The sequence below is a fragment of the Balaenoptera musculus genome, chromosome 16 (assembly GCF_009873245.2).
Source record: "Balaenoptera musculus isolate JJ_BM4_2016_0621 chromosome 16, mBalMus1.pri.v3, whole genome shotgun sequence".
NCBI classification, from domain to species: domain Eukaryota; kingdom Metazoa; phylum Chordata; class Mammalia; order Artiodactyla; family Balaenopteridae; genus Balaenoptera; species Balaenoptera musculus.
The window spans coordinates 74063441-74076474 of record NC_045800.1 but is presented as its reverse complement, the minus strand read 5'-3'; the positions used below and the strand labels follow the sequence as shown (position 1 = coordinate 74076474).

Below are 13034 nucleotides of genomic sequence, written 5' to 3'. Positions count from 1 at the left end.
CTTTAGATTGATCTCCCTATTGCTCTTTTATTCAAATACATCCCATAATTCTTCTAAGGAATTTATGGGGTAAATAATAAGGAAAATGCCAGCTTATTTTAAATGTTCCACAATATTTTTCTATAAATTATTTTGCATTTTTATTTTTATGAGTAAAATCTAAGGGGAACTTAGGCTGCTCAAAGCTTGTTGTTTCAGTTTATTAAAATAATTCAGAGCCTGTTTCACCTAAGCTTTATCAATAACATTGACTCTGTAAATTTTGAGAAAGCTATTTTATATATATTGTCTTTTAATCTAGACATCTAATTCACCCAAAATTTATTGAGCACATATTGTATGCTATGCACTGTGCAAAGTATTGGAAATAAAACAGAATGCCACTGACTACTTCTAGGCTAATCCATGACAGAGATGAAACCCCATAATAAGTCATAGTTGTCTATATATTTACTTCTTCCCTTAGACTGTGAATTCTTTGAGAGAAAGAAGAATAATTTTTTTTATCTTTTAACCTGATCATTTAATTTTGCATGATGCCTTGTACATCATGTTTTGATCTAAATAAATATTTGTTGAACCACTGAAGCAGTTAGTATAAACAAACTATGCTGCCATGAGTAGTTCAACTAGGTTGCTTTTGTTTGAAAAGTCTTAAAATCTTTGTAGACCAAAATTTTTGCTTAGATTCTAGTACAGGAGTTTGGCAACAATCCTCAATTTTCAAAACAAAAAGTTGGTGAAAAGATCAGATTACTTTGAGAGATGCTTTAAACTTTCACGAGTCTTGTGTACTCAAAAACTACCAGCTAGGAGCCAGAGACCTAGTCTCTAAGTTACTAGCTTTATGAACATTTGGCAAATCATTAAACTGTGACAGGCCTCAATCTCTGCATCAATAAAATGGTCATACTTAATCTACCTTGCCAACCTCATAGATTTAGGGAGTAAATTAAATGAACATTATTATTATTACTCCTTTAAATTCTATTTGCTATTGCTTGCAGCTTACAAGCTTCTTTTATTTGATTCATCAGCTGATTGAAGAAAGGCTACTATGGTGCTGATTGACATTACTCGGGTTATGCAGAGGCTGTATTCCTTATTTAACATTTTGGTTTCAGGATCTTTAATTTCAACGAGTGAAAAAAATGCAACGGTATTCATAAAAGCAACCGTAAACTGTAACAAAAATATTTTTGTAGAAAGAAAAAATGTGCCACACAACGACAATGAATGTTTTCTTTTTTAAGTGCAGTTTCCTATTCACTAAGATGAATTTCCTAAAAGTAAATTTTAATAATCTACAATTTATTAAGCATGTAGTTGATACTTTTGATAATGTATTTTTAATAACAGACTGCTTTTTGTTATTTTCAGACTATTCAAAAGTTCATCTAACACAACTGTTGGAGAAGGCCGAAGTGATTGCAGGACGGATGCTTAAATTTTCTGTTTTTTATCGTAACCAGCACAAAGAATATTTTGACTATATTCGGTAAGAATCAAAAAATATATATACTGATTTGCTTTACTAAGTGCCATTCCAAATTCTAGGCTCAGGTTTCTCTTGAGTCTGCTTCTGTGAAATAGCAATTTTTAGTTTTCTCCTCAAAATAATTATACTGTGACTTTATTTCCCAGAAAAATTAAGTAGAAAAAATCAGATCATGGGATTTTTTTCCACTTCACTTAGATTCCTTTTCGTGATCGCTTGTAATACCACTGCCTGTCTATTTGAGTGGAAGATCTTGAACCTCCAGGGTTAAGGTTGATGAGCTTGGCTTGTACAGATACACGCTCCTCTAATTCCCAGTAACCCAGTACCTTCTGTCTCATACCAACTACTAAATTTTCTCCTCCTCCTGTGGGTCATTGAAAATGAGAGAATAAAAGGGTGACTGGTTCATGAAACATGGTGAGTCACGTGGGATTTTCGGGCTTCTGCCTACGTAGAAATCTCTCAGCCATTATCTTGGGTTAATTATTCATGAGGAAAATCTCCTTTGTTTACCTTTGAATTCTAGTGTTCAGTAGTATTTCTAAGATATCCTATGTTTGTCCCTGAAAGCAGTTTCCAAGAATTCAAAAGAATTCCATGTCACAAGTAGTATAGCCCTTTCATATTTGTAGAAGAAAATTTCAAGAGAGTAAATAGGCAGATGTGTGTTTTAAAGTGAGACTGAAGCTTTTAAATTGATATAGGTTCTAAAACTTTTACACAGCAATCCCTATAATTTGTCATTTTAAAAGCCTTGATCTCACTTTGTAAACTCTAAAGTATTCTTGACAGGATTTTATGTGAAAAAAAAATTAGGAAGTTCTGTTGTGGTTTTTTTGTTTGTTTCATAACTCTCCAGTTTTTCTTAAATCAAGATCATGGTTACAGATCTAAATAAACTCCAAGCTGTGGAAAATGCAAAGAGAATCAAAGAGAGAAAGGTGAATTTAGGCATGTGTGTTCTTCAAATTAAGTACTTTGCAATATCATGTATTTTGATATATTTTGATCGTGAAAACTATTCCTGCCTTATGTTTGAATATCCTATAAATACAGAGTTCAGTCCATAATTCCCTTTGCTGGCAAATTATTTACCCTTGAGTCTATATAATTCATAGTAGATGCCATTCACTAAATTAAGTGAATATGAGCTGAGAGAACACAAATTATTATACTTGTCAATTGTTGAATGGGAATGACCATATATGACTTAACAAAAAAGGTACTTTTTTATATTTGTTAAGGGTAAAATTAGAAATAAAAAAGATCCACAGTTGCAATTTTGTTTAATAATAAATACATCAATAGAATAAATAAATACATATTTGGTACTAGGTTTAGATTCCCGGAACATTGCCAGTGTCTATTTTAGGTGGCCACTGGAGGTCACTATTTCTCTGATTTTTCTCTGTCCTTTGGGTGGGAATTGACCTGTTTTCAGGTCCTTAGATACTCTAGAATTTGCTCCATCTGTCTTCAAAAATTCTTCCAAGAAGAAAAAAGATAAAGACGGGGAGCATGGAAAATGGAAAAAAATTATTGTATATATTGTATGATTGATTCTAATATACTAGTATAAAAGATGTATTTACTAACAAGGAAATTTACCTTTGTTGGATTTTCAATGATAGTTGTAAAATCCATGTAAATTATATTTTGATGCAGTATATATACATATACTGCAGTATATATACATAAAAATATATACTTGCCAAGGCATGGGTACAGTTTTTCAACATTGCTTTTTTAAAAAGCTCTATTAACTGAAGCCATCTTAGCATCAGTGGATCTTGATTTTCTTTAAATCTTCTAGGATTTGTTAAACATTTCTTGTGTCTTCTTGATCTGTGCCTCCATTCTTTTTCTAAGATATTGGATCATCTTCACTCTGAATTATTTTTTGGGAAGATTGCCTAACTCCACTTCACTTACTTGTTCTTCTGGGTTTTTATCTTGTTCCTTCATCTGGAATATGCTCCTCTGCCGTCTCATTTTGTCTGACTTTTCTGTGTTTGCGGTCTCCTTTCCGCAGGCTGCAGGATCGTAGTTTCTCTTACTTCTGGTGTTTGCACCCTTGTGGGTGAGTGTGGGTCAGGGGCTTGTGCAGGTTTCCTGGAGGGAGGGACTGGTGCCTGCCCACTGGTGTGTGGAACTGTGTGTTGTCCCTCTGGTTGACAGGGCCACGTCAAGGGGTGTGTTTAGAAGTGGCTGTGAGCTCAGTACCACTTTAGGCAGCCTGTCTGCTGATGGGTGGGGCTGCGTTCCCCCTTTGCTGGTTGTTTGGCCGGAGGCGTCCCAGCACTGGAGCCTGCAGGCTGGTGGGTGGAGCCAGGTCTCAGTGCCAAAATGGCCACCTCTCGGACAGCTCGTGCCAATCAATATGTTATGGGGCCTCCACCTCCAGTCTCCTTGCCCCCGCTCTGCACCACAGCCAACCCACACCTCCCCAGGAGACCCTCCACACCACACAGGGTGGTCTAGCCCAGGCTCCTGTGGAGTCACTGCTTTGTTCTGGGTCCCAGTGTACATGAAATCTTGTGTGCACCCTCCAAGAGTGCAGTTTCTATTTCTCCCAGTCCTGTGGAGCTCCTGCACTCAAGCCCTGCTGGCCTTCAAAGCCAAATGCTCTGGAGGCTCCTCCTTCTGATGCCAGACCCTCAGGCTATGGAGCCTGACCTGGGGCTCAGAACTATCACTACTGTGGGAGAACCTCTAGGGATATAATTATTTTCCAATTTGTGGGTCTCTCACCCAAAGGGTATGGGATTTGATTATATCACGGAAGCGCCCCTCCTACCGACTCGCTGTGGCTTCTTCTTTGTCTTTGGGTGTAAAATATTTTTTTCATCTTTTCCAGTTATATGCCCAGAAGTGGGATTGCTGGATCATATGCTAACTCTATTTTTAGTTTTTTAAGGAACCTCCATACTGTTCTCCATAGTGGCTGTACCAATTTACATTCCCACCAACAGAGTAGAAGGGTTCTCTTTTCTCCACACCCTCACCACCATTTATTGTTTATAGACATTTTGATGATGGCCATTCTGACTGGTGTGAGGTGATATCTCATTGTAGTTTTGTTTTGCATTTCTCTGATAATTAGTGACTTGAGCATATGCTCATGTGTCTATTGGCCATCTGTATGCTTCTTTGGAGAAATGTCTATTTAGATCTTCTGCCTATTTTTTGATTGGGTTGTTTGTTTTTTATTGTTGAGTTGTATGAGCTGTTTGTATATTTTGGAAATTAAGCCCTTGTCAGTCGCATTGTTTGCAAATATTTTTTCCCACTCTGTAGGTTGTCTTTTCATTTTGTTTTTGGTTTCCTTTGCTGTGCAAAAGCTTATAAGTTTGATTAGGTCCCATTTGTTTATCTTTGCTTTTATTTCTATTGCCTTGGGAGACTGACATAGGAAAAGCACTGGTACAATTTACATCAGAGAATGTTTTGCCTATGATCTGTTCTAGGAGTTTTATGGTGTCCTGTCTTATATTTAAGTCTTTAAGCCACTTTGCATTTATTTTTGTGTATGGTGTGAGGCAGTGTTCTAACTTCATTGATTTACATGAGCCTGTCGAGCTTTCCCAGCGCCACTTGCTGAAGAGACTCTTTTCTCCATTATGTATTCTTGCCTCCTGTGTCAAAGATTAATTGACCGTAGGTGTGTGGGTTTATTTCTGGGGTCTCTATTCTCTTCCATTGATCCATATGTCTGTTTTTGTGCCAATACCATGCTGTTCTGATTACTGTAGCTTTGTAGTATTGTCTGAAGTGTGGGAGGGTTATGCCTCCAGCTTTGTTCTTTTTCCTCAGGATTGCTTTGGTAATTCTGGGTCTTTTATGGTTCCATATAAATTTTAGGATTATTTGTTCTAGTTCTGTGAAAAATGTCATGGGTAATTTGATAGGGATCGCATTAAATCTGTAGATGGCTATGGATAGTATGGCCATTTTAACAATATTAATTCTTCCAATCCAAGAGCATGGGATACCCGTCCGTTTCTCTTACTGTGTCTCCCATTAGTATAACTGAAATGAAAGGGACCAAGGAACAGGAAGAACTGGATGATACAGTCCTAGCCCACAGTGGAAGGTGAGAAGGGTAGAGAATAGATATGAGAGTGGGGTAAAGGGAGATAACCAGCTCTATTCTAAGGAAAACGCAGGCAAGAGGACCTGATTAGTGAACTGTGTCTGGGTAAAAAAAAACTAAAGCAAAAAAAGAAACAAGATGCTTTTGTACCAATGTACATGGACAACATTCATTTTAGATCTAAATTCTGGCATACTTTAAAGAAACATTCAACATATTTAACCAGTGTTGTTAATCCAGTTTTCTCTTCACCAAGCCACTTCTAAAATCCAGTAGGCATATAATGGATGTGATTTCAGCCAGAAGATTTCTAATTTCACTTTGGTTTTCCTGGTCAGGAAATTTATTATGTAAAAGACCTCTGAGGTTTGTAGCAGAGCATCCTTACCTTAGGGTCAAGGCTAAAATTTAGCCTTCTATAGGAAATGTTAAAAGACGCATTCTCCTTGATCTGATGGTAGGATGGATGAGCACTCAGGCTTTTAATAGTAGACAGTTGACCTTTAGGCCTATCACCATTAAACTCTGTAAATCAGTAGCTTTACCACTGTCGTACCAAGCAGTGACCATTTATTTTCTCTTGCAGAGAACATCATGGGAATGCTATGCAGCCCTCTGTCAAGGATAACAGTGGTAGCCATGGCTCTCCTATCAGTGGAAAATTAGAAGGCATCTTCTTCAGCTGCAGCACTGAATTCAATACTGGGAAGCCACCCCAGGATTCACCTTATGGAAGATACAGGTTTGAGATTGCAGCAGAAAAACTTTTTAACCCCAATACTAACTTATACTTTGGGGACTTCTACTGTATGTACACTGCTTATCATTATGTGATTCTTGTCATTGCCCCTGTGGGATCACCAGGAGATGAATTTTGTAAGCAGCGCCTTCCTCAGCTAAATTCCAAGGATAATAAATTTTTGACCTGCAGAGAAGAAGATGGGATGCTGGTTTTCCACCATGCCCAGGATGTCATTTTAGAAGTCATTTACACTGACCCTGTGGATCTTTCTCTAGGCACTGTGGCAGAAATCACTGGTCATCAGCTCATGAGTTTATCTACTGCAAATGCAAAGAAAGATCCCAGCTGCAAAACCTGTAATATTAGTGTTGGACGTTAATGCCCACTTTTCTTATTCTTAGTCCCCTTTCTTCCCTTAGGAGCATTGATCCTCTGTTGTCCATTTTCATCACCAGATGTTTTCCACTGAAGCATGCACATGCCGCTCTCACCAAAAGCAAACTGCCACTTACCAAATTTCATTCAGAGCTGTTTTAGTGTTTCCTATTCCCTACCCTTCCCCCTCCTTTCAATGCTGAAATATCCTAAGTTGTCCTTCTGACACTCTGTTGCCTAGATGCTGCAATGTTTTAATTTTTCCTTTATGCCAAACATAACCAATTATATAAACTGCTTTAGCAAAGTACAAAATAATGGAAAATAATGGCTTATAAATGGTGTTTAAATATGCACTCATTTTAATCTACTGAGCAAATATTGGGATTATTCCAAACCGCATGAAAGGGTGTAATTGCAGCATGAGTTAAATCTTGAAGCCTAGAATTGTCAGCACTTCCAACTTGTTGTTTGACAGTGTTATTTATGTTATTTATATTAGCTAACAGGAAACAACTACTGTGTTTCAACATAATAAATAGAAAAATATTTTATTTGTATTGTATAAAATATTTACAATCTTATAGAATATATAGAGTTACATTTTAACAGCAATTGTATACATGTCACGAAACCATTTTCCCTTATCAAAGATGTAGTTTGTAAACCTCAAATAGTTGTGTATCTATCTGTTCTGTTACAAGTAGATGCCTTTAATTAAACAAATTTATGAAGGACATTATGCTGATTTATAAAATATCAGGTAAATACAGAGAAAACAATAAGCCTCTGAAATAGTCTGCTTCAGAAATAGTCAATATTCTTCCCATCCAAACTATGTGAAAGTGTGAATTTGTTCAACATCATGCTTAAACATTACAGAAAAGAGAAATATAAACATGGTTGGTACAAGAGAAAATGTGGACCTTTTACTTATTTTTACAAAAGCAAAAGTAATAAACAGGTGGTTGGTTTAGTACAAAATAACAAAACTGCACACGCTAAAGTGGATGAAGCAAATAAAATATCCTGGCTTCTTTCCCAAGGTGTTGTAGCAACAATTTCTAAACCTTTCATTTTATACAGAATGGAGAACAACTATATAGTTCATGGGAAAGTTTTTTGACTTCACAAAGTATAGACCTTGGAACATTAAAAAAAAAATTTCCAATGGAAAAATAGTTATATAATCTTATAGTAAACAAAGATTAGCAATCATAACTATGATCACATTAGATTATATACTAGACACATCTATCCAAAATACCTATTTTCAAATTTTAATACAATATTTTATTTTAATATAAACATCTGTTATATAGACAAAGATAATTCACAAAGTACATGCTATCAGAATGAACTTTGGTAATCAGAAATCTAAAATTTTAAGTAACAGATAAAATAATGTGCTATTTTTATATAGAAATAAAAAATTATCAGTGACACATTCTAGTATATTTTAGGGTGCTGAAAGCCTAGCAAATTTAAGGAACAAGGTAGTAGATTTTTTTTTTAATCACTTAAAAATCTATTAGAAGTCTCAAATAAATTACATTCTTACTAGCTGTATTCCTTCCTACATAAAATAAAGTTTCTTTTCTTCCTCTTACTGACTTTTTAAAATTATGCTCTTTTCCATATGTCAATATAAGTAATCTTTGGACACTAAGTAGACTTTCTTAACCAGTAGCCCATTTAAACAGGTGGATGCTTTGTGTTATTTAGATTTGATAAAATAGATGCTTTCTGAAATAATTATATTGACTGTGCATTTTCTCCCTGGCATGGAGAAGGCTGAATTTTATCTTCTAATTATACTGTTCCTTGTTGTATCTCCTGCCTTTTTAATCCCTTCCACTCATTTATAATTACACTTGCCATCCATTCTTAAAAACAGCTAATACACTAAAGTGCTTCAATTTTCATCTGTCATAACTACTTAGCAAGAACGGCAGAGGAAAATAAACTTGACTTATCTTGGGTCAAAGTGATCACAAACATTTCCTGAACCTCAAATAGTTTTGGCCACATCTTGCTTGCTGATGAGGACCTCTAATAGTCTCAGTTTGGCTTTTATATGCTTGTATTCATAGTACTCATCTGCCATTGGTATCCTATCTTCCTTTTGTGGACTTCTGCAAAAGAGAAAATATCGTCCATTAGTTAATAATGAACCAAGTCATTAAAAATCCTTTTCTAACTCTTACATGAGAAAAGTACAGGGTAGCAGTTTCCACTTGATTTTTTCATCATGTCTTTTTTTCCCTTCCCTTTTACCTTCATTCACTCCTTCTTCCACGTGTTACTACGTTTCAGTATAACAGTACTCTGAGAAGTTAAATATTCTAAGTGTTTTGCAAATATATCCAGTGCATAAACATATAACGTTGGGGCAAGTGAAAAGTTCCGAGGGAAATAAACAAAAACCAGAACCCTCAAGGCATTCTTACCTAGTCATTCTCCCATGATCCATGCCTGTGTAGAATGTTCAGCCCTTACAGTGATAGTTGTATTTTAAAATATCAACCTAAAGATACTACAGAAATTACATTAACAGAAATAACTTATAAATTTATGGTAATAGGAGAAGAAACTTAAGTAATTACCTTACAAACATGGAATATTTCTAAGTTTTCCTGTAATTATAATACCTAACTCTGCTAATGTATAGTAGAATCAGAGTTTTTTTAAGGACTCTGAGTCTAAATTCCAGTGGTTCTCTTTGCACACTAATTGTACTAAGACTAGGCATATGATGATGCACATATTTTTATACATATGCCTTCTAACTACCAGATGTTCTTGACACTTATTTTGAAGAATAATTGGATAGCATCTGGAGTTAAAACCATTGCCTTCCCAGAAAAATACATTGCCAGGATATGTTTTCTAAAGGAAAGTAGTTACTTCAGGATCTCAGAAGGGTCTTTCCTCCTTTGTTAATAAAGATGGCCAATTGCCTTTAAAATATTTCCACCCATGACTTTGAAATACAAGGGGTGGGTACACAGGTGAAGTCACCACAATTCCCACTGAATATAAATACAGATACTCTCCAATATTAGTATGGCTGAAAACACTTAATATTTTACCTATACCCCTTCTCTTTTCCCAGTACTGATAAAGATATATTTATATTACTTCCAAATAAAAGAACAGCTAATCTATAAAGATCCCCTACGAATGTAGTTACCTACTTGTGTTGTAACACTACATATACTGCCCTGAAATTTCTAGTTCAGGACTCAGAACAGCACACAAATCTTTAGACAGGGTTCCTCTTCAATGTTGTCTCAATTATTTAACGTAACTGCCTTGCCTCCCTTCAATATTCTGAGCCAAACTTATCATAACTGGGTGTCTAAATACCACCTTAATTTGTGTAAACATATCTAAGTGAAGAAATGTTCTCATTTATAGGGAAATACTATAAGCCATTATGCAATTGTCCCTGGTCCTGCATACTCCGTTTTGGCTAATAAACAAGAGTTCATTGGCCAGAGTGAAAATTTTTGCTAAGTATTTCCTTAAGCAGTTTTCTCATTATATAAAACATACTAAAGTGTTTAGCACCATTCCTGGCTCATAACTGTTAATGTCAGATCTAGATAATTATGCTTCTCACATGGTGAATGTTACCAAGAACACTTATAGTACCTTAAAATTTTTAGTAATCCATTTGCATGGTTATTTTAGCTATTTACAGTTAACGCTTCCCAATGAAATGTTTTAGGAAAACAAGATCCATATTTCCTAGCCATTCAACTATTTGATTTTACTTGTAATATAGCACTACTTCTGCATTTAGTTTAAGTGTATTACCACAAGAGGGCATATAACCTCAATCAAGTATTAGGCATATCTGAAGTGAGTTTAGGACTCACTGGTGCATTAGAATACTATACACATAACATAACTAACTTCCCTGTATGTCAAAGGCATGCCAAGTACCAGTGCAGACCCATTTGGCAGGACTAGTAACACACTGGAAAGTTCTCAAACTCTTTAAAGTAAATTTCTGGGTTCAGATAGGTTAAAAAAAAAAAATGTAAAAGTTGTATGGAAATTTTGTAAAGGAAAAAATGGAAATGGAAAAAGAAAACAAGAAATTATGTTTTATATTCTAAATTTAACAACCGTGTAACATTTCTCACTAGATAATATCAGCAGAAAGGTAAGTAACTTGGACTGTTATAACAGTCAACTTGAAGATTCCACTAGAAAACTAGGTGGATTACATCTGTACTTGCTAAATGCAAGAAGTTTGAGAGGTCCAGTCCTAGCGAACAGCCCTGGAGGACTGAAATAGAAAGTTACTGACTAAGAGGTGAGTAGACCAAACTTGCAGGATGCTGTTAGAAAATAGTCTCTTCTCCATCAGGGCAGCCCTCAGGCTGCTGAAATCAAAGCAATTCAAGAAAGGCAGATACCTAGATGGAGAAGAATACTGAGGAGCCAGTGTATCACTGACTCCTACCTCTGCCACCCTAATAACTCTGCGACTTTGGGAAAGTTACACCCTTTAAAATCTTTTTAAAGACTGACGTCCCACACGACAACTATAGCTTCCCAAAGTATCCCAGGAACTCTAATTATTTCCTCTTACAACTGTGGAAACAGGCTCAGGATAGCTAATGGGCTTGTCTCTGTCTCTTCCAGAAGTAGATTAATAATCCTTTTCTCATGATTTTATATATATGCATATATATAATTTTGTTCACAATACACCAAAATTTAGACGCAACTAATGGAGTGCATAGTGAGACTGGGTTGACACAGAAAAAGAGAGGATATAGCTAAACATTTATTTAAGGGATAGAAAGAATAGGAATGAACTCTTGACCAAATCCTGAAATAAAATAATTAAGGGCAGATCCTGAAGTTTGAAGAATATATTTAAAGCAAATGAAGAATTATTTAATAAAGTAGGGAGTAACCTGTAGAACTAAGTAACCGAGAACAAAGAAGTTATATGGGCTGAAAAATCAAATATTATAGTTTTTTTTTTTAAAGGTTTAGGTACATTCAATTGTAATGAGATTTATTATGCAAAGTTAGGGATTTGGGGAGTTCATCTTTTATTTTTTAAAGCTTTGATGTCTCATACTTGATAGCTACAGCCTCCCATAAAACATACCCAATAATGGTACTATCCAAATGTTGCATTAGACAAATCCTGGGTCTAAGTCACTTTGGAAATTATTTATGTCTTGTATAAAGTCACTGTTCTGAAAACATTACAGCTCACTCTTAACAGCAGTTCTCTAGGAAATATTAGCTTAAAAAATATCTCTGCCCACACTTACCTTCCTGTTTGTTTAAAAAACTGTTCCTCAAATTCTCTTAAGGCTTTCCGAAGTCTCTTCTTGTCAGCCCTAGTTTCTCGGAGATGGTCAAGAAGTACAGGCCTGTATCAGGTAAAATATATATGCTCTGGCATAACTGAGAGCTCATCATGAGCAGAGTTAGCTATTTAGCAAAAGCATATTATGATACAGAAGTGTTCTGCCTAAAAGTGTGTCTTTTGATTAAATATGACACATGTAGAGCATGACCACAGGGGAGCACATCACCGAGGACATTACTTGATGAAAATAATGTCCTAGGAAAATGGAAAGGGCAGACAGGAGGCAAGCAGACTGAGTCCATTATAAAAAGTGGTGAGGGTAAAGGCCACATGAATGCATGAGGGAGAGACAGACATTTCGGAGGAATACTCATCAGCATTTGGTGATAGACTAAACATACGAGGCACAAAAGGGAGAGATTTGAAAGAAAATTCGACCCTTAATCTAGAGTATAGGGGGAATGGCAAAACCCTTGGGAATGAAACAAAGACCCAGAGAAAGCTATAATTATGTCACAGATTCTACTCACTTCATTCTAAGACAAGAGAGAAAAGTCAGATACTTCAGAGCAGGAATTTTTATCTGGGGAACTTGTGTCTCGTTCCAGAAAGTTTGTGAACTCCCTGAAATTATATATGGGCATTTTCTAAAAAGTAAAAGATTCCATTGCTTTCAAAAAAGTCCAACATCCCCCAAGAAGTTAAGAACAGCTGCTTTAGAACAGCCAGCCAGCCAACCAACCAACCAAGAAAGAAAGAGGAGAAGAGGAGGGAAGAAGAAAAGGAGAGAGGGAGCCAGGGAGGAAGGGAAAGAGGAGGAAAGGGAGGGAAGAAGGAAGGATTGATGTTCTGCTTCCAGACAGGTCACTCTTCTCTGAGCTGAAATTAGGGTACCAACTGATACAAGCACACTAAAATCTCAGCTTGCAACTTAGTGCTTGGTCTTGCCTCATATTTATGGGGATTCCATCCCTAT

At 36.0% G+C, this 13034-nt stretch overlaps 2 protein-coding genes across 7 annotated transcripts in view; one reads left to right on the top strand and one right to left on the bottom strand.

Moving 5' to 3' along the window:
* Nucleotides 1-6877, top strand: part of PHYHIPL (phytanoyl-CoA 2-hydroxylase interacting protein like) — an 89454-nt gene extending 82577 nt beyond the window's left edge. The window contains exons 4-5 of the mRNA XM_036828125.1: nt 1381-1498; nt 6181-6877. Of these exons, the coding sequence (XP_036684020.1) occupies nt 1381-1498; nt 6181-6715 (653 nt within the window). The 3' untranslated portion in view covers nt 6716-6877. The remainder of the gene's footprint in view (nt 1-1380; nt 1499-6180) is intronic.
* Nucleotides 6878-6916: 39 nt separating this feature from the next.
* FAM13C (family with sequence similarity 13 member C) overlaps nt 6917-13034 on the bottom strand; it is a 132659-nt gene continuing 126541 nt past the window's right edge. For 2 of the 6 annotated variants that reach the window (XM_036828123.1, XM_036828124.1), the window contains 2 exons: nt 12018-12119; nt 6917-8846 (listed from right to left, as the gene is read on the bottom strand). In XM_036828123.1, the coding sequence (XP_036684018.1) occupies nt 8723-8846; nt 12018-12119 (226 nt within the window). In that variant the 3' untranslated portion in view covers nt 6917-8722. Of the gene's footprint in view, nt 12120-13034 lie in introns of all 6 variants that reach the window. The other 4 variants (XM_036828119.1, XM_036828120.1, XM_036828121.1 and 1 more) reach the window with 3 other exon arrangements.